This window comes from Peromyscus leucopus, chromosome 9, assembly GCF_004664715.2.
Source record: "Peromyscus leucopus breed LL Stock chromosome 9, UCI_PerLeu_2.1, whole genome shotgun sequence".
Taxonomy (NCBI): domain Eukaryota; kingdom Metazoa; phylum Chordata; class Mammalia; order Rodentia; family Cricetidae; genus Peromyscus; species Peromyscus leucopus.
In genome coordinates, this window is record NC_051070.1 from 69,588,556 (window position 1) to 69,609,299 (window position 20,744).

At 46.0% G+C, this 20,744-nt stretch overlaps 1 protein-coding gene across 1 annotated transcript; it reads left to right on the plus strand.

Annotated features, from left to right (window-relative positions):
• The first annotated feature begins 115 nt into the window (after nt 1-115).
• Nucleotides 116-20,489, plus strand: Dad1 (defender against cell death 1). The gene is made up of 3 exons (XM_028892192.2): nt 116-416; nt 11,970-12,144; nt 20,279-20,489. The coding sequence occupies exons 1-2, from the start codon at nt 206-208 to the stop codon at nt 12,098-12,100; spliced, it is 342 nt and encodes a 113-aa protein (XP_028748025.1). The 5' UTR covers nt 116-205; the 3' UTR covers nt 12,101-12,144; nt 20,279-20,489.
• The last annotated feature ends 255 nt before the right edge of the window (nt 20,490-20,744 follow it).

Consider the following 20,744-nt stretch of genomic DNA (forward strand, 5'->3'; position numbering starts at 1 on the left):
GCTCAGCGCTAGCCCACACGCAGGCGCATTAACCTATTTCCGACTGTAGTTCTCAGTCTAGGGATGCAATCTGCGTCTGCGCATTCCTCGTGACGCGCCTAGGCCGACCAATAACGCCCGCGTGGGCGTGGCCAGGGCCCGCCAGCGCGCACGCGCGAACCGCATCCCGGTGGCCGCCTGGTACCCGAAGTGTCCCGCGTTCGTCATGTCGGCGTCGGTGGTGTCCGTCATTTCGCGGTTCCTGGAGGAGTACTTGAGCTCCACTCCTCAGCGGCTGAAGTTGCTGGACGCCTATCTCCTTTATATACTGCTGACCGGGGCGCTGCAGTTCGGCTACTGTCTCCTCGTGGGCACCTTCCCCTTCAACTCGTTCCTCTCCGGCTTCATCTCTTGCGTGGGCAGCTTCATCCTCGCGGGTAATGATTCTGTGTCCTGGTAATAACGTTCCACTTTGGCGCGCAGCTCCGTCCTCACAGTACCCTCTGGTAGTTTGTAGATGGCCGTCGCCTGTGAAGTCATGCCTACTTCTTGTCTTGGGATCCAGGAAGCAGGCTTAGAAACGTCACGTTTCCAATGCCAAACAACTGCCTAGGAGCTAGAACTGAAGATGTAAAGAAACTCTCTTCTGGTGACCCACCGCAATTAATACTGCTCTAAGGGAAAAAAAAATCCCACTCCAACTTTGATGTTGCTCTAATACAAGTTTAAAGTTTTTAGACCCTTAAATGAAAAAGTCAGCCCTGAGCCATTTCTGTCACCTTGGCCCAATCCCTTCTCCATCCAGGGGGGAGGCAGGAATAGGGATATAAATATTGGTGATTGCTTGTGACGCTATCCAGTGGATGCTGGCTCATTAGTTGCCCCCGCTTATTTTTGTGGACGATGTTCCCCTGTTTTTCTTATTATTTATTCACACAGTTGTGCCTCAGCTTTTCTTTCTGGCTTTCTGCATTTGATAATCTTGTAGACTTCCAGATTTAATGAGGATTGCCTCCACGAATTTCATCTGAAGTCTGACCTTTCTTGCCCCATGGAATTGAGTGAATACTGGGAACAGGTTTGGCTCAGGAATGTTAGCTACCAGGTGTATTATGGTCAACAGTGTTTTGGGAGTTTATTAGCTATTGCTTTTTTTCTCTCAGTGAATTAGACAAACCAGAATTGTCTGGTTTGGACACAGACAAAATAGAGCACTGGACTTGTCTGGACACTTGATGTACAGTGATACTTCCTTAACACAGATCTCACATCCCATGTACACATTTGCATTGCGAGCTCAGGCACCCTGGGGATAATTTTACTTTTCAAAACTTAAATAGGTCTCAGGACATCCTGACTTGTGCCCCAGCCAGAGCTAGAGCTGCGAAGTTAGCTTGCTCAGTAGTCACTGTCTTTGCATTTTGGTCCAGCTTCTTGAGGCTGCAACCTACCTATCAGGATATATTAGCACCATCAGCCAGACCTGATAAACCTCTTTACTTCACGACGATTTTATTAACCAACCAGGAGAAAGAACTTTGCCGAGAACCTTTGATTTATTTTTATTTTTGCCTCTGGTTATGGAAGTAGGAATGGGGCAGGCAGGTGGTGGTGGTGGTGGTGGTGGCTAAAAGCTGATTTTAAAAACGCCTCTGCTGAATCCACCCCATCTTCATGAGCCTCTGGGTAACATTGGTTTCCCAGGACTACGTAGAAAAGAATGATCTGCTGAAAAGTTAGGTTGGTGTGAAAAAGCCAGAGAGTTTGACTTTTTAATTTTCTTTTCTTTCTCTTTTCTTTTTTCTTTTTCTTTTCTTTCTTTTTTTGCAGGTAGCTTTTTCTTATGCCAAGTATTGTCTTTTAAAAATATTTTTCTTCAAAAATATTTTTGTGGGTGTCTGTGTGTGTATATATAGTGTGTTGTGAAGTGTCAGTACATGTCTGTGGGCATGTGTGCATATGTGGAGGTCACAGAGCAGCAGCATTTAGTGGCTAGACTGGACTGTGTGCATGTGTGCATATATGGTTGGCCAAAGAGCTTGAGGGGGTATCTTCCTGTGGTGAATTGTCTGTCTCCGTCCTGTTCTCTCCAGACCCACAGTTACAGATGTGAGTGCCACCCTACCAGGTTTTACATGGGTACTGGGCATCTGAACCATCAGGTCCTTATGCTTTGAGGCAGGCACAGATACCAACCAGATATCTGTCCAGCTCCCAGTCTTGTTTTGTGCCTGTTAAGGCTAAAATTGTCAGGTTCCAGTGTGAGCAATATGGTTTGTTATTGAATAGATTGCTTAGCAAAAGAACACTGTTAGTAGTGAGACTAGTGTCAGTAGTGAGGTCATTATTAGTAGTGAGGACATTAGTAATGACATTATTAGTAGTGAGGACATTATTAATAGTGAGATCGTTATTAGTAGTGAGAACATTATTAGTGAGATTGGTGTCAGTAGTGAGATCATTATTAGTAGTGAGAACATTATTAGTGAGATTGGTGTCAGTAGTGAGGTCATTATTAGTAGTGAGAACATTATTAATAGTGAGATTGGTGTCAGTAGTGAGGTCATTATTAGTGAGGACATTAGTAATGAGGACATTATTAGTAGTGGGGATATTATTAATAATGGACATTATTAATAGTGAAGACTTTATTAGTAGTAAGATTGGTGTCAGTAGTGAGGAGATTTCCAAATCTTTTAGGTAGCAGGCAATAGAATGAGAGAAAGAAAAGTGGGTTCAAGAAAAAAATAAAAAGGATTTTTGATAATTCATTGTTGCTGCAGCAAGTTATCATTTGCACCCCCCCCCCCAACTAAGGGGCATTTTGCCACTGAGCTAAATCCTCAAATCCATCCATCCATCCATCCATCATCCATCCATCATCCATCCATCATCCATCCATCATCCATCCATCCATCCATCCATCCATCATCCATCCATCATCCATCCATCATCCATCCATCATCCATCCATCCATCCATCCATCCATCCATCCATCCATCCATCCATTCATCAGCCATCCATCAGCCATCCACCATCCGTCTATCCACCCACCCAGCCATCTTTTTTTGGGAAAGGGTTTCAGTGTGTAGCCCTGGCTGGCTGGAACTGTTGATCAGGCTGACCTTGAACTCACAGAGATCCCCATACCTCCACTTTCTGAGTGCTGGGATTAAAGATGTGTGCCAGCAGCCTGGCTGCCATGTTTCTTTTGGCAGCATTAAGTTTACTAAATCCAACCTCTTTTGCTAGCCCAGATCATTGCTTGGTAACTTGTTTTAATGAAAAATTTGAAATTTGGATGTTTGGCTTTTGTTCATATTGTTGAGACAGGAAATCTTACACCTGCTGAAGTTTTTGTTTTTGTTTGTTTGTGTTTTGATTTTTTTTTAAACTTTTCTCTTTTTTTTTTTTTTTAATTGGAAGAGAATAGAGGGGGCATTTTGATTGGTGAAGGGAGGTTCTAGGAAATTACATTGGAGGTTTTTGAAGGACCAAGTGGTGCTGAATGCTGGAGCTTTGGGTGTCAGATCTATTACTGTAGGCGATCATCTGAGAACTAAAAAACGATATCATGGGCTGGTGAGATGTCTCCATGGGTGAAGGTACTTGTCACCAAACCTGAGAACCACTGAGTTTGATCCATGGGACCTGCATGATGGAAGGAGAGAACTGACCTCTGCCAGTTTTCCTCTCATGTCCACATGTGTACACTCACTAAGTACATCACAAGAACAGACCAGCCATCCAGCAGCAGTGCGTGTGTACACTCACACTAGTACATCACAAGTGAACAGACCAGCATCCAGCAGCAGTGTGTGCACACTCACTAAGTACATCACAAGTGAACAGACCAGCATCCAGCAGCAGTGTGTGTGTACACTCACACTAGTACATCACAAGTGAACAGACCAGCATCCAGCAGCAGTGTGTGTGTACACTCACACTGCACATCACAAGTGAACAGACCAGCATCCAGCAGCAGTGTGTGTGTGTACACTCACACTGCACATCACAAGTGAACAGACCAGCATCCAGCAGTAGTTCCTTTTTGGAAGTTAAGGATAGACTTGAAGTTGATGTAAGCTGTATGACTCGGAGGAAGATGCTCTTTAGCTTGATTCTCTGTACTCTTTTGACTGTTATTCCTTTTTTATCTGCGCATTTGCTCTTTGGAAATTGGTTCGTATGTTTTAAATCAGTTTAGAATGCTGCCGTCAAATTTTTAAAAGCCTGATAAGACACAGTGGTGTTTTCTGTCTCCTCCTGGCTGGGCGTGGCTTGCTCAGGGTCTCAGGAAGGGGGTTGAGGTGACGGCACTGGGATGAGCTAGTTCAGCAGTGTAGTATAGTGTAGTATAGTAGGTTTTTAAAGGACTCCGAGGCAGTAATTTTCCTTTCCCGTTTCCTTCTCTGCAGCTGACTGTTTACCTTACGGTTAGCTCTCACTCGAGGAGGGACATCTGTCGCTTCTAAGTTAACATTCCAGTGTTGGCAGCCTTCTTCGTTTCCTTTTCTACCTCACTGAAGTCTGCTCATTTCAGTACTATGTAGGGAGGGAAGTGGGAAATAGTTAAGTCTGTCCTTAAAATAAGTGTGCCTAAAAATAAGGCTTACTAGGCCAGCGCTCCACCGCCTCACCTCATCTGTAGTCTGTGAAGTCACTGTTTTAAGTCACTTCACAACTTTGGTCCTTCTGTTCTCGAACTTAGGAAAAAGTGTTTGCCTTTTGAAAAACGTAAGAGTTTGGGAGCTGGAGAGATGGCTTAGTAGGTTAGCGTGCTCCAGGCATGAAGAGCAGCTCTCCCGCACCATGTCAAAAGCCAGACATGACGACATGTGCCTGTAACACCCAGTGGCCTCTGGCCCCTGAAAGTATACACATACAGGCATGTGCATCTGCACACATGCACCACACGAACATACCACATTCATACACTTAACAGCGCACACACACACACACATACACACACACACACACACACACACACACACACACACACACAGAGAGAGAGAGAGAGAGAGAGAGAGAGAGAGAGAGAGAGAGAGAGAGAATAAATTGAAGACATTTACAAAATAAAGTTTTAGTGCTCCCAGTTAAGAAATCTGAAAGGAGCTTGAACTTGAGAGACAACACCTAGAGTGTTTTTTGTCCTAAGGGAGCCATTGGCTTATGTGGACTGGGGTCTGGCTACTTTAGGGAACATCTGTGGATTCCTCTTAGCTGCTGTCCAGGAGATTGGAGTTTGCCAATTCACGGCTCACTGTCCTGTTTCTAAGTGCTCTGTCTGTCTGTCCATCACTACTTTTTTATTCTTGGTCCCTCAGGCTGCTTCCTGGCTGCGCAGTCTCCGGTCTCTCGTTTAGCTTGATTTGACTTGTGAGCCTCATTGTGTTGCTTACCCACATTTGTCTGTGGCTCCCAAAGCAGAGTTTTTGTTTTGTTTGTTTTTTCATGACACATAGGCTCTTTTGGGAGCCGGCCTCATGGGTCCCCTCTCTTCATCTCTGTCTGTTCCATATGCTCCAGTGTTAGTGAGTCACATGCCGCCCCATGAGCACTGATGTCAGGCTCTGGCACCTTTATTTGACCGTCTTCAGAACTTCCTTCACATCTTACATCTCTCAGTTCACATGCTTCCTCCCTGTGGAGAGCCTTTCCTGACTCTCCCTCCCAGCAGACCCAGGCCTCTCGTGTCCTTGCTTCGCTCTGTGTTGTGGGGAGTGGGCCCAGGAAGGAGAGAGATGGGACTTTTCCCTTGGGCTGCATTTCTTGTGCTTGTCTGCCCTCTGGAAGGCAAGGGCAGATGCTTTCACATCTGCATCCTGTGAAACTGTGACATGTGTCTTAACTTACGGAACACCGAGTACTGTTTGCCAGGCTCTCTGCTGAGGGCTGCAGATTCAGCTGTGAGGAACACAGAGGATGCGGTCCCTACTGTTACTGTGGAAACGGTACTGGTGAGGATGGGAGCCTGGTGGGCTCCCCGGCCCTTCCAGTGGTCCTGCAGTGCGTGCCTAGTATGTTCGCTTTCCTAAAGTGTGCTTTGTAACTTCTCACACTTCTCTCCATTTCTTCACCTGTCTTCACAGTTCATCTTGTATTTCAGTTTTTCACTCACAGTGAAAGTAGCCAGGAGCCCTCATCTTCCACCAAATCGCAGCACCTGCCTGCTCCTCTGCCTGTGCTGTCCACGGCTTCCCACTGTGGACATGGCCTCTCTCATGCAGCCACCAGCCCTCCCCCGAGTCAGGAGCTCATCGCTCGCTGGCTGAGCGACTTCTGCAGTTACCTTCACCCAGCGTCATGGATTTTCTCTCCGTGCTCTAATGGTGTCTAATTTGAAGAAGTTGAACCAGGCAGGGTGGTACATATTTTAATCTTAGTGCTCGGGAGGCTGAGGCAGGAGGATCTCTGAATTTGAGGTCAGCCTGGTTTACATAGTGAGCTTTAGGCCAACCGAGGCCCTGTCTTAAACAACAAACAAAAGTTCCATTTGACCCAGGCACTCCTAGCAGCCCTGTGTTTCTTCTCCGTTGTTGTAGCACTTCTTGACAGAATAGTCACCGTTTCTGCCTTTCCCCCACTCACTCCTCAGTGCCCCCCTGGTGGTCTGTCTCCACCCGAGCGGTCATCTGCCTCAGCTTACCTCGCTGCTCAGTGTTCAGCTTTTAGCTCACTTGGTTCGTCTTTCTGGGTGAAACACTTGCTTCTCCACACTCGTGTGGCTGTCTCCTCCTTGCTCCTTGTCACCTCCTGTCTTTTCCTCCCTGCTCTGCTGGGTGTTTCACTTTCCATTTCTTTCCATAGGCGAATTTAAGTTCCATCTGTATGCGTACAGCTACCACATTATTTATGTTTTCAGTTTCGGCCTGTCCTCTGAGTTTCACGTTAGTAAATCCAGTTCCTGACTTCATTTTTCTTCTTGATGTCTGAAGACATATCTAAACTTGTCTCAAGTTTATATATCTCAAAGAGAACCTTCCCTGCCCAGCCATCAACTTCTTCACCAGCAGGGTACAGTGTCAACCTTGGGGTAGACTGTGCAACCAGATATTAGGAGGTCTCTCTGAGCCCAGAATTTCTCTTGACTCCCACATCCATTTCACCAGCAAGCTTTTGTTGTCTCCAGAATATGGAAGTCTCTGTGTCTTTCATTTCTGCCGATTTTCACCCCGATAACCCTGAACTCTTCAGTACCGATCATCTCCAGTCCTACAAACCATTCTTCACATTGCAGTTCTAACTTTAAAGAATGTGAGTCATTTATGTCACGCAGCTGCGTGGACCCTGCAGCACCGTTACGTCGACCTTTAAGTTCAGACTCTCCTGGCCGCTGACATCTGCTGTCTCTGACTTGTTAGTCTAGACATGTCAAAACTGCTTTTACTGTCTTGATTGCTCTGTCCTGGATCTTTACGTGGATGGCTTCAGACATGGACAGTAGTAGCATTTTAAAAGATGGTGTTCTAGTCTCCCTATCCTGCTCCATTTTCTTCACAGTGTGTACCCTGCCCAGAATTTTCGTGTTTGTTTGCTGACTTGTCCCTGGAAACACTTGGTTTGTCTCCACAGACTGTAAGTTCCTTGGGAGCCAGACTCCTGTCTCTCTGGCTCTGTGCCACATTCCCAGCATCCAGAATGATGCTTGGTAAATATTTTGCTGAACGAACGAGTATTTAAGGATGATGAACTAGAGCTGCTGAAAGGGAACAGGCTGCCTCAGGAGGAGTCATTTCCATCTTTGGAGGTGCTCAGGGAGACAGACGCTGAAGGCACATTTCTAGAGCAAGCATGTTTTAAGCAAGCATGTTTCTTTCCCTTTCTCGTGTCCAGAGCAGCTGGGGAATGTGACATGTTTATGAATAACAGGTTCTGGAGGGGTTGTAGTTCTCATGGGGCAGCTTATCTAACCCTGGACATGCTAAGTATCCTTTAGAAAACTTCCCAGGTTCTTCTTGGAGGCTCCTTCCAGCACACCCGCCTCCCTCCACTTCTCAGACAGTGTCCTGCTTACTTTCTATTGCTGTGGTCAACACTGTGACAAACAGGGATGTGGGGAGGAAAGGGCTTATTTGGTTTACATGTTACAGCTCATCATCAAGAGAAGGCAAAGCAGGAACATGGAGTAGAGACTGAAGCAAAGACCACGGAGGAGTGCTGCTTACTGGCTTGCTCTCCATGGCTTGCTCAGTCTGTTTCCTTATACAACCCAGGACCACCTGCCTGGGAGTAGCATTGCCTACAGTGGGCTGGCCCTCCCATGTCAGTCATCAATTAAGAAAATACTGGAGAGACGGCTCAGCAGTTAAGAGCACTGATTGCTTTCCAGAGGATGCAGGTTCAATTCCTAGCATCCACATGGCTATTCACAGCTGTCTGTAACTCCACTTCTAGAGGGTCTGACTGCTCTTCTAGCCGACTAGGGTACCAGGCACACAAATGGTGCACAGACATGCATGCAGACAAAATACCTGATAAATAAAATAAAATGAAAAGGAAAGAAAGTGCCCCCAAGCTGGGCGGTGGTGGCGCACGCCTTTAATCCCAGCACTCGGGAGGCAGAGGCAGGCGGATCTCTGTGAGTTCGAGGCCAGCCTGGTCTACCAAGTGAGTTCCAGGAAAGGCGCAAAGCTACACAAAGAAACCCTGTTTCGAAAAACCAAAAAAAAAAAAAAAAAAAAAAAAAAAAAAAAAAAAGAAAGTGCCCCCAAAACATGCCCATAGGCTCTTCTGGTAGAGGCAGTTCCCCAGCTGAGGTTCTCTTCTCACAGCCAGCTCTAGTTTATGTCATGTTGGCAGAAACCCCTCTACTGAAATAGGTATTTTATGCATCAAATGGGGTTTTGGGAGGGGTAGAGAGATGGTTCAGCAGTTAAGGGCACTGGCTGCTCTTCTAGAGGACCCAGGTTCAATTCCCAGCACCCATATGTGGCTTACAACCATTCAGACTCCAGTTCTGGGGGATCTAATGCTGTCTACTAACCTCCTTGGGCACCAAGCAGACACGTGATGCATGTATATATGTGTAGGCAAAACACCCATACACACAGAGTAAACGTTTTTTTTCAAAAATGGGGTTTTGGTCTTGACCTCTACTGGATTTGAGTTATTCTGGTCATTTCAGGGTTGGCATCAGCCCGTGGCTGTGTCCACCTTCACAGAGCTTTTCTCTTGTTCCCTTGCAGCTCACAAACCCTGCCTCATTTTCTATCCCTTTGCTGTTCATAGTTCTGTATCTTTTTCTCTAGAGTTGTTGTTAGAGTGCAAGCAAGTAATCGAATATTTATATATAAAATAGAGATATGAGCATAATAATTATATATGAAAGTTAAAGTTTTAGAGGAGCAGATGGGGCCCGAGGCCGAGCAGTTGCTGCAGAAGCGTGAGGGCTTGAGTTCGGGTCCCAGCACTCCTGGGAAAAGACGGGCATGTCTGCAGCCCAAGCTGGGGGAGAGGAAAGATAGGCAGACCTTTGAAGCTCATTGGCCAGCAAACTCAGCTGAATCCATGAGTTTCAGCTTTAGTGAGAAATCCGGCCTCAGAAGATAAAGTGGGTGGACTGGAGGGATGGCTCAGTGGTTAAGCTCACTTCCTGCTCTTCCAGGGGATCTCAGTTTGGTTCTCAGGACCTACATCCAGGACTCACAGCTGTCTGTAACTTCAGCTCCAGGGAATCCAATGCCCTCTTCTGGCTTCCAGGAGCACCCGTATACACAGGTCGTACAGAGACAGCATACATACACACACACACACACACACACACACACACACACACACACACACACACACACACGATAAAAATAAATATTAAAAAAATTAGGTGGGGTGTGAATGAGGAAGGCTCCTGAATTTAATCGCTGGTCTCCACACATGTATGTGTGCACCTACCCTTACACACATGCATACACGAACGTACAACACCACAGACACATGCAAAAAGAGACCTGGACTGAGTCATTGCTTTTGGCTTCTTTTCATTCAGTGAAAGTGGATAGCTTTATTGTCAGTGTGTAAAGAATTTACCTCATTCTCAATAATTGCATAGGATTTCATTGCAGGTCTGTAGTATAAGTATTCCCTTTGATGATATTGGGACCATTTCCTTTTTTTCTTTTTTCTTTCAAATTTACAAGCATACTATGTTTTGTAAGAAACATTTATTAGTCAAAAGATAAAAGCATTTTAAATATTAAGTAGTATTGCTAGTTGTTTTCCCCAAAAGGTGGTTTAACTGACCTTTCATGGCAAGGTTTTAAGTGGTTCCCTTATTCCACTCAGCGTCCTTCAAGATCAGTGTACTTCCGTGGTGTTTCTGTGCCTAGAGTGATAGAAACTGTTGCTATGGTGATGAACTCTGGAGCACTAGTCTGATCATTCTCTCCTTTGAGTGGATTCTTCTTTGTTAATGCTGGAGTGGCTGCTAGCCTGAAGCAGGTGTGATTATTTATCGCAGCAATGAAGGTATTTGAGCAGATAAGACCCCTGGAGCTTCTTTTCATGTCTGGGTGATTGGCTGCGGCCTGGTTGGAGACTTCAGGGATACACAAGTGTGGCAGGAAAGATCACTGTCAGGAGTCCTGTGGGTTAGATCTGCTGCTGCTTTTGAGATGGATAGCAGCCGCTAGAACTCTATCAAAGATAGTTATCTGCAGTACGAGGTCTGTATTCTAATCTCTGCTGTGTATTATGCATGCATCTTGTAGAAAATGCTTAGTATTTCATAGGGTTGTTATTCAGCTCAACTTTTGTTACTACTGTATCTATAGCCCTGGGTAGACTTAATTAGACATCTTTAAATCACTAGATTAAGAGAGTTCTTAGGGTTGGGGAGATATATTAGTGAATAAGCTTAGTTTTAGCGTAACTCTGAGGTATCATTTTTCCCCTTTATTTTTCCTTTAATAAATAATAGTTAAAATTGCAAAAGTGAGCCAGGCAGTGGTGGTACACGCCTTCAGTCCCAGCACTCGAGAGGCTGAGAGTTCAAGGCCAGCCTGGTCTACAGAGCGAGCTCCAGGACAGCCAAGGTACACAAAAAAACTCTGTCTCAAGAAAACAAAAACAAACAAAAAACAAACAAAAAAATATAAAAATATATAATTTGATATACTTTCTCTTTAGTTTTTATTTATTGTATGCATGCATGCATGCATGCTTACTAGGCTTGTTGGCGAATGCCTTCAACAGTAAGCTATCTCACAGCCCTGTTTTTAGTTTTAGTTTCTTGAGACAGTTGTCTTCCATAGCTCAGGTTTACCTTGAACTTGCTGTGGAGTGGAGGGTGATGTTGAGTGGATCCCATCCTCCATCTGCCTCGGAAGTGCTGGAGTTATGGATATGCCGAACCATTACCTAGCTTGGAATGAGTTTTTAAATTCTCAGATTTAACTACCTCCTAGATCAAGAGAGAGAACATTGTCATACCATACAGGATTCCTCTCTGTCCATGAAAGATGAAAACCACTGTCTTGACTTATTTTGCCTAGTTTGTTTATTTGTTGTTACTTTGCTTTTTTGAGACAGGGTTTTAACTATGTAGCCCAGACTGGTCTCAGACTTGTGGCAGTTCTCCCTTCCCTTCCCTCACCCCTCCAGGTTCTGGGGTTACAGATGTGTGCCACTACACCTGGCTGTTCTGTATGTATGGAATCATCTAGCATGTACTCTTTATGTCTGGATTGTGGTGCCCAACTTATCACGAAATTCATTCAGCTTGTATTCAGCAGACAGACGTTCCTTTTCACTGCCATATAGTATTTCTTTGTTTGCATCTTACTATAATTTATCCTCTGTGCTGTGAATAGACACTAAATGTTTCTAGCTTGGTGCACACTGTAGGCATCATTCCTGTGCGTGCCTCTTGGGTGTACGTGTGCATTCATTTTGTTAGAGGAGAATTTTCATCATGGGATGTAGTTGTATATTCATTAGAAATCGTTTGTTTTATACTTCTAGATAGTGACTTTTGTGTTTTGTTTCTTACCCAGTGTGCCTGAGAATACAGATCAACCCCCAGAACAAGGCGGATTTCCAAGGCATCTCTCCAGAGCGAGCCTTTGCTGATTTCCTCTTTGCCAGCACCATCCTGCACCTTGTCGTCATGAACTTTGTTGGCTGACCTGCTCCCGTTCCCTTCGATGTGGAGTTGGAGACGGGCAGAATGTAAGTGACGGTCACAGCTCGTGTCCTGTTGTGTTGATCTTAGCAGTAGAATTAGGTGGGGCTGGTTCTGCTGCTAGTGCATGAGTTCCCATAGTGCTGTGAGGTGTTTGCAGAATTTCCTGGAGGCCCAAAGTTGTTTTTATCAGCATGACCATCAGCCTGTTGTTCTCAATAGTCATATTCTTCATGTCTGCAGATCATTAAGGTACAGAACATAAGTGTTTGCCTGAACTGGATACAATGAATTTTACTAGTAACTTATGAAAGAAATTAACTCAAAATTTAAAACTTTTATTTTTGTTGTTTTAGATAGGGTTTCTGTATGTAGCCCAGGCCAATCTCAAACTTACAAGCCTCCTGCCTCAGCGTCCTGCTACTGGGATTACAGGTGGGCACCCAAAGATTTTTGAAGAACGATAAATTGCAGGGTTTGCTTTTAGATTTGTTCTTGAAGTTTTTTTTTTTTTTTTTTTCCAATTTTGATTGTTATTGATGTTAAATGTAGCCATTGTTACCTGATAGGCATTCAGAGTAGTGTGAATGAGTGACAGTTGGTACTCACTAACATGTGTCCCAAACTTAAATGATAAAGTTGATTAACTTGGGAGAAGATTTGGAGCCAGACCATTAGCATTTGGTTCTTTTGCTACATCCCTTGTTGGGCACTGAAGCCATTCCTGCCCCCCAAACAAACTTTACAGGATTCTGATAGAGAAACAGAGGTGGGCCTAGATCCCTCTTGTAGAACTGAAAGCCTTCTCTGCCCTCCCTCCCTTCTTAGGTTGTATGACCTCCTCTCCACCCGCTCCACTTGTCTTAGTTACTTTCCTGTTGCTGGGATAAGACAGCATGGCAAAGGCAACTTGTAGAAGAAAGTGGTATTCATGTTGCAAAGGGTTAGAGTCCATGCCTGTAATGGTTGGGAGCATGGCAGCAGGCAGGCAGACAGGCACTGGAGCAGCAGCTGAGAGCTTGCATCTTGAGCCACAAGCATGAAGCAGAGAGCTAACTGGGAATGGGGTGAGCTTTTGAACCTCAAAGCCCACTCTCAGTGACACCCCTCCTCTAACAAGGCCACACCCCCAATCCTTCTCAAACAGCTCCACCTACTGGATGGAAGCATTCAAACATACGGGCCTGTGACCGTTCTCATTCAAACCAGCACAGCTCTGAAGCAGAGTGTAATAAGTACATGGATTTTTTTTTTCCATACACATATCAGTGTTGTTCCTTTGATGTGAGAAAACGAGCCGGAAGCGTCCAGTAACTTCCCCGGTCGCAGTTGTGTGGTTATAGAGTAGTCTCCGTCTGCTGATGCTTTGGCCTAGTGCTTGTGCAACTCACTGATGAATGTCTGTGCTCTTTTCTTTGTCTTGGTGCCATAGCGTTAACCCTGTTGTTTCTAGGTGGTAGGAGAAGAGAACCTTAGAAAATAACCTTTTTGGGGAAAAGATTTTAGGACCAACCTCTTTACATCACTACATGGAAACCTGTGTTTTTGTACTGAAAGCATCAGAACTCACACAAGAAGCAGCAGAGTGACACATGGCTGAGTACACGCAGTGATGTGACAGTCACTGCATTTCGTTCTAGCAGGAACTAGTCATTCCCCTGTAATGGCAGTAAATTCACCTTCAGAACAATTGTTTGTTCAGGTAAAACTTTGACTTTCGGGAGTGGTAACATCTTGGGATGCTTTAGTCCCTGAAAACATTTGAGAACCACTTTATCCTAACTATCCTAATACAGTTTCAATCCTCGGAGACCTGACCTGCTCTCCATCCTTCCTTCATCCCTAGTCAATCAGTGCCTGTTACTGGAATACAAAGGAAAGGAAAATGCCTTTGAAAGTGAACAGTCGAGACCTAAATCTCAAAAACTGTGAACAAAAACAAAAGAAACGAGCTGGGTGGTGGCGGAGCACGTCTTTAATCCCAGTACTCTGGAGGCAGAGCCAGGTGGATCTCTTGAGTTCGAGGCCAGCCTGAGCTACACAGCAGGATCCAGGAAAGGTACCAAAACTATACTGAGAAACCCTGTCTCAAAAAAACCAAAAAACAAAAAACAAAAGAAATAAAGCTGGTGTCCTAGTTGGGGTTTCTGTTGCTATGAAGAGACACCATGACTACAGTAGCTCTTACAAAGGAAAACATTTAATTAGGACTGGCTTATAGTTTCAGAGGTTTAGTCATTATTGTCATGGCAGTGTGCAGGCAGACATGGTGCTGGAGAAGAAGCTGAGTGTGAGCATCAAGACCTGGTTTGAGCTTCTGAGACCTCAAAGCCCACCCCCCAGTGACACACTTCCTACAAGGCCACACCTAATAGTGCCACTCCCTGTGAGCCTGTGGGGGCCATTTTCTTTCAAAGCACCACACTGGGATTGTATTTCATTTGGTAGCGTGCCCTGGGTTCAGTACCAGCATTGCACAAACTAGACATAGTGGTCCACGCCTGTCATCCCAGCACTCAGGAGGCTAAGGCAGGAGGATTAGAAATTCAGGTTCATCCTCAGCTGCATTCCAGTTGGAGTCAGCCTGAGCTACACGGGGCCCTGTCTTAGGTAAGGTAAAGACCTATAAACATATAGTTAGAACATAACGTGATTAGAGTGTTACCAGAGATCAGACAAAATGCCTTGAGACTGAGGACGGGGTGAGTGTGTGTGCCTGGGAGAAGGAGCTGCTGAGAGGATCACAGCTCTTACCAGTTAACGTTGCCATTGGATGCCTTGAGTGTAGCTAGAAAATGGAGCCTCCGATGTGGACCGCCTCCAATGTGGACCAATACTAGGTGTGAGTCTTCGGCCTTCTGGAGAGATGTTGGAACAGCTGTGTCTTCTGATTGCCTCACTAGATTTGTGAAGGTGTTTTCTAGATGAGTTACGGTATGTTTTTAGGAAGGGACAGAACACATTTCAAGGGTGTTCTCAAGGCTCAGAAAGGTAGCAGATCATGGAAAATTATTTCTGGCGCTGTCATGATTGGGGGAGGACTTGGCTCCCAAGGACTCAGTATTTCAGAATTATGACAAGACAGGCAGAAAGCAGGCTCAGCAGAACCCGTGCAGTGCACATCATGTTCACAGCCCAGGGCCGCCTGCTCTGCTGGGAATCGTGGACTCAGAGTCTGCGCAATCTTCCAACCCCAGATTGCAGCGTTCAGTCACTGGAGAGCATAGCCTCGTAGGAGAGGTGGGAGATGCTCTTCTGGGGGACGGCCCAGCACGTTTTCCGGAGATCTTCCATTGACATACACACCCTGCTCCACACATCCATTTGTCCCAGCTTAACTTAGCTTACGATGCCAAACATGTTAAACATAGTTTCCAAGTGAGGTCTCAGTAGTTACAGTAACTGGGAAGGTAGGATAACAAAGTAAAAGGAAAACAACCTCTCCATGCTCTGAGAAAACACTTAGGAGCGCTGTGGGAGTGACTTCCGTCTTCCTAGGAGATGAAGCGTGGGGTTACAGGGCAGCACGTTTTTGAGCTAGATCCTCATGTTGCTGCCTAGCGTTCTTCTTTTCCAGTTGAGAGCTGCACATTTAAATCTACAATGTAACTGATTTTTAATTAATTTGAAGGTGACATTCAGCCAGCAAGAAAGGGCAGATGGAAGAAAATGGCACTGAGCTGTAAAAATCAGTGTGGTTCAGGGGAGCTGGGGGGGAGCAGATGGGGTCCCCCTGGATGTTGTTGTGAGTGTTTGTGCATTGCCATTTTATTTTCCAATAGCCCCAGAAAGATGACCTTGCCATTCCCGTTTGTAGGTCAGGTACTGAGAGATCCAGAGAGCCTTGTGAGAAATCTTTTGTTGGTTTTGGCTTTAGACTATAGTCCAAGGTCACTTCAAACACGCATGTACTGAAGGATGACCTTGTACTCCTGATCCTCTGTCCTCTGCCTCCCACATGCTGGGATTACAAGTATAAACATTTCTCAGACCCAATTCAGATTCCCTTTTTAATTTTTAAAATATTTTTATTTTTAATTATGTATATGTGTCTATGTATGTGTGGGTTTGTGCCCGTTAGTATCAAGCCCTGCCCAGTTACCCACCCCAGTCCATTTAGTGCTACCTACACCCCCCCCCCCCCCCATGGGAGTGGAACCATCTGCTGCAGCCTGGGTTACCCACCAGCCTAGGTGTTACCCTCTAAGCTCTGCTGCCACCTAGTGGATGCACGCTTCCTTTGCTGAGGGTATTACAACGCATGTGAGTTATGTTCTGGTGGAACAACAAAAGCTAGTTCCTTTCCAGTCATAGGAGGGCAGCAGAGGCTCAGGGGAGCTGAATTGCTCACCAGGGGTTGCTTTACATCCTGGCCAGCAGTGGGCAGTGTTGAGCTAGGAATCTTCTGCACCACCCCAGGGGTGTGTTCACAGGATTTCCCTCTTGTCAGCTGCCTTTTTTCTGAACCCTTTATTGCCTCCAGCAGTGAGCTCCTGCTGGCAACAACCTTTAATTTTGTAGTTGATGAGTGGGTCCTGTAACCTTTTCTTAGTACCTTAGCCTCTCCGGGCTGGAAAGGGAGGTTAATTCTTTATGATTGATCTTAATAGCTAAAAACATTGATTGACTTTTAATTGGTGGCTGAATTCTTCTGGTTGGTTTTTTTAGATGGAGAGAGTCAGATGTAGTTAGATTTATGCGTGTGCATGGGTGTGTCTGTGTCTGTGGATGAGTGCGTGTGGGGGTGTGTGTGTCTGTGTCTGGATGTGGATGTGTGCATGTGTGTGTGTGGATGTGTCTGTGGATGTGTGCATGTGTGGGGGGTGTGTGTGTCTGTGGATGTGGATGTGTGTGGATGTGTCTGTGGATGTGTGCATGTGTGTGTGTGTGTCTCCGTGTGTGCATGTTTGGGGGTGTGTGTCTGTGGATGTGTATGTGTGCATGTGGGTGTGTCTGTGGATGCGTGCCTGTGTGTGTGTGGGGTGTCTGTGGATGTGTGCCTGTGTGGGGGGGTGTGTGTGTCTGTGGATGTGTGCCTGTGTGGTTGTGTGTGGGTGTGTGTGGGTGTGTCTGTGGATGTGTGCCTGTGTGGTTGTGTGTGGGTGTGTCTGTGGATGTGTGCCTGTGTGGGTGTGTGTGTCTGTGTCTGTGGATGTGTGCAGCCGTGGCACGTGGTTAGAGGACAGCCTATGGGAACCGTTCCTCTCTTTCCACCACATGGCCCTGGGGCTGGAACTCAGGTTTGGGCTTAGCAGGTGTCTTTACCCACTGATCCATCTCATCGGCCCTATTTTTAAATTATTTTAAATTTATTTTTGGTTTTGTTTGAGACAGTCTTGCTCTGTGGCCAAGGCTGCCCTTGAACTCATGATCTGCTCCTTGCCTCCTGAGTGTGGGACTACAGGAGGTCACCGCTGTACCTGGCTCATGCGGATCCATGCTAAGACTTCTGTTCCTGTCTTCATCCCCTGGCAACTCCAGTCCTAAGTCACTGTCCCCACTGGGCTGCGCAGAACCTTGCTCCCTGACTCTCGGGTTCACAGTGCACACCTTGCACATCCCACATTTGTCACGTTGCTTTAAAATTGTCCACTCTTGCTCCTGCCCTGATCTTGATCTGCTCCCGGGTTCCTGAGAAGGGGACCTTAAGGCTGATGACAGGCCTCAGTTTCCCTGCCTGTACAGTGAGGGGCTTGCTTGGCCTTCATCACAGTTTCTTTCAGCTGTTACTGTTCATTAATATTGTTTATGATGGCCACTGTGTTTTGTGGACTCCATTGGGCTTTGCGCTCTCTGTCTCTCTTTGTCTCTCTGTCTCTCTTTGTCTCTCTCTGTCTCTCTCTCTCCACTTGTTGCTTTTTATTCATATTCCCACTGTCTGGTCACTGAAGGTGGAACATTAAAGTAGGATTGTTCAAAATAAAACGTCCAGTGTTACAGAAGCGACCATCTATAAGATGTTCTCTTGCTACCACAGTCCCACATTTTTAGGCTTCATGTATCTTCCTTATGCACCTTTACATCAGTGCATACAGTTTTCTTGCCTGCCCTGTGGCAGGGAGACAGAGAGCCGTGCTTCTGCGTTATACCCAAGGAAACAGCCTTGGCGAATTTCAGTTGGCTTTAGTCCTTGGTACTGAGTGACTGGGTGGGCACGCCGTAGTGGACGCTCGGGGCCACTATGTTTTCATGAACACTATGTTTCTCTGTTTTCAAGAACGTTTAAATAATATCATAACATATGATATATATTGTTATAATATATTACATATATGATGCGTATGTTTACTTATATATAACAATATTAGACATGTATACCATATATTTCATATATGGTATATATACATATATAGTATATATATTTCCTGTTAGATTGTGTTTGTTAAAATATTACACTTGCTTTCTTTTTTAAATGGGAAAATTGAAGAGAAGTTCATAAGAAGAGATAAACACAGAACTTTAGGTGTTTCTGCAAAGTCAGGCATTGTTACTGTGGTATAGGAGAGCTGTACAGAAATGCAGACTGGGAGACTTGATTGACTTCATCCAGTCAGGGCTGACCCTACACTGGCATCTTGTTCTGGGTCTGCACTACCCACAACAGTAGCCACTAGTCAGTGATTGATGTTGGTGGATGGATATCTGAAAAGGGACTTACCAAGGAACTAAATTTTAATATCCTTACGTTTTATTTTTTTAGACTGGCTTTTCTGAATCCTTGGCTATCCTTGAACTCAATATATAGCCAAGGAAGACCTTGAACTTCTGATCCTGTCTCCACTTCCCAACTGGGATTATAGACAGGTACCACTGTGCCTGGTTTCATGAATGAAACCCAGGGTTTCGTGCATGCCACATAAGTACTCAGCCGACTGACCTGTATCCCCAGCACAACCCATAATTTCACCTCCTTTCAACTGAATTTCAGTAAATCTATGTAGGTCTAGACTACTCGGTTGGAGAGCAGAGCTCTGGATAAACTTTCCAAGCTATCCAGTTCTAGTTTGCCATTTCTAAAACGAGAGGATCAGCCTGTTTATTGATTTCTGGAGTGTCCTTCATTTTTAGAAGTTACGGTCTGGGCCTTGTAACATTAGAGTGATTCAGACTGAACCCTGCTCTTGGGAGTTTTGTGCAGTGGTCTTTGATTTATATCGCCCCCAGTTTCTGTTTTAATTGGGTGATCAGAATCCAAGGAAAGAGGATTGATGGCAGCTGTCCAGATAGTGTCTGAGTAGAGAGCGTACTGGGAGGACGCCCATCCCCGGGACGGGGCTCTGCTCGGTGTCACCATATCCCCTCTGTAGACGGTGTTCTTCATCATCCTGCGTCTCACCTTGCGGGTCAGGCCGGGCAGATGGTACAGTTTGCTGCCCAAGTGAAAGGTGGAGTCTCCCGCTCCCTTTCTCAGTTGGTGTCTTCCATTTTGTGTGTCTGACTATGGGGAGGAGGCTCTGTGGCAGGTTTCGATGGCCTTTGCTCTGCTAACAATTGGAAGCGCTCTTCTGAGCTGTCCACTGGCCCAGCTGTACTGAGCTAACATTTAGGAATCCTGAGGCCTCTGCTGTTTGAATGCTCGCTAAGTACATCTCCTCTGGAAAAGGAGGAATCGGGGTTTCTGGAACCTACTGCAAAGACACTTTATTTCCCGAGCCCTCTGCCCTCCCCGTGGACTGGCCGAGCGTCGTAGGTTCAAGTGTTAGTATCAGAAGTCCACCCAACCCACGCATCAGCCCAGCCACCTCCGCAGGCATCCCCATTTACCCAAAGTAACTTTCTTTAAGGAAACACGCTTCTGAAGACCCTGACCCTTGGTGAGTTTTCGAGAGGTTGTACCTTCTGTCTTGAGGCTGTGGTCCAGCTGGACGTGAGCTCTTATGAGGAATCTGAGGGCAGGACGGTGAGGGCTGATGCAGACGAGGATTGCTAAGTTGCAGAGCTGCAGGCCGGTTTCTTCCGCTCCTTGCCCGCTGCCGTTTTTTGGTGAGCTTGGATTTTAGGTCTGAGCATTGTCTTTGTAGATGCTACTCTACACAGTGCTCGTGAGAGGAGTCGGCCTTACTCCGGGGGTTGTAGTCTGGCTGCAGTATTGTCTTATGCTTGGGGGTGAGGGCCGCAGCTGGGAGTTCCGGTGGAAGCATTTGGGACGGGACGTTTTACCTCTCTGCTTCTGTCTTTCAGGTCCACTCTGACGTCCCCTGGATAAGAGTTCTTGAACATTGATTCTTCAGATTGTGCTTATCTGTGACTGACCGGGTATGAGACGGGCGCCCAGAGAACTCCCTTTGCCCCGCCAGACCCGCTTCCCAGTGCGGTCTGTTAACACGACATCTGCCTTCCCCAAGTGTAACCCTTACTTTCCAAATTAAACAAAGTTTCTCTGCCGCTCCTCGCTGTGCCTCTGACTGCCATTTTTCCTTTTCACACTCGTGTGAAGATGGGTTCCCTGCAGCCCCGTGTGCTCACACGCTCCCCTGTGTTGATAACTCGCAACTGTGACCCTTCACCTTTGTCTTCATTAAGTGGCTGTCATCGAGGTTAGTGACAAAAGACAGTGCTGACAACCTGGGGAATGGCAGGCCTCTGTCCTTTGCCGGGTCAGGCAGTCCTCTACCAATCCGTCGTCGTCTGGAACTGTACCGCCAAG

Excerpts from the sequence above, each read along its gene's own strand:
- Dad1 (XM_028892192.2), top strand. The coding sequence starts at position 206 with ATGTCGGCGTCGGTGGTGTCCGTCATTTCGCGGTTCCTGGAGGAGTAC. Across the intron at positions 417-11,969 it reads GGGCAGCTTCATCCTCGCGG|TGTGCCTGAGAATACAGATC; the intron begins GTAATGATTCTG and ends TTTCTTACCCAG.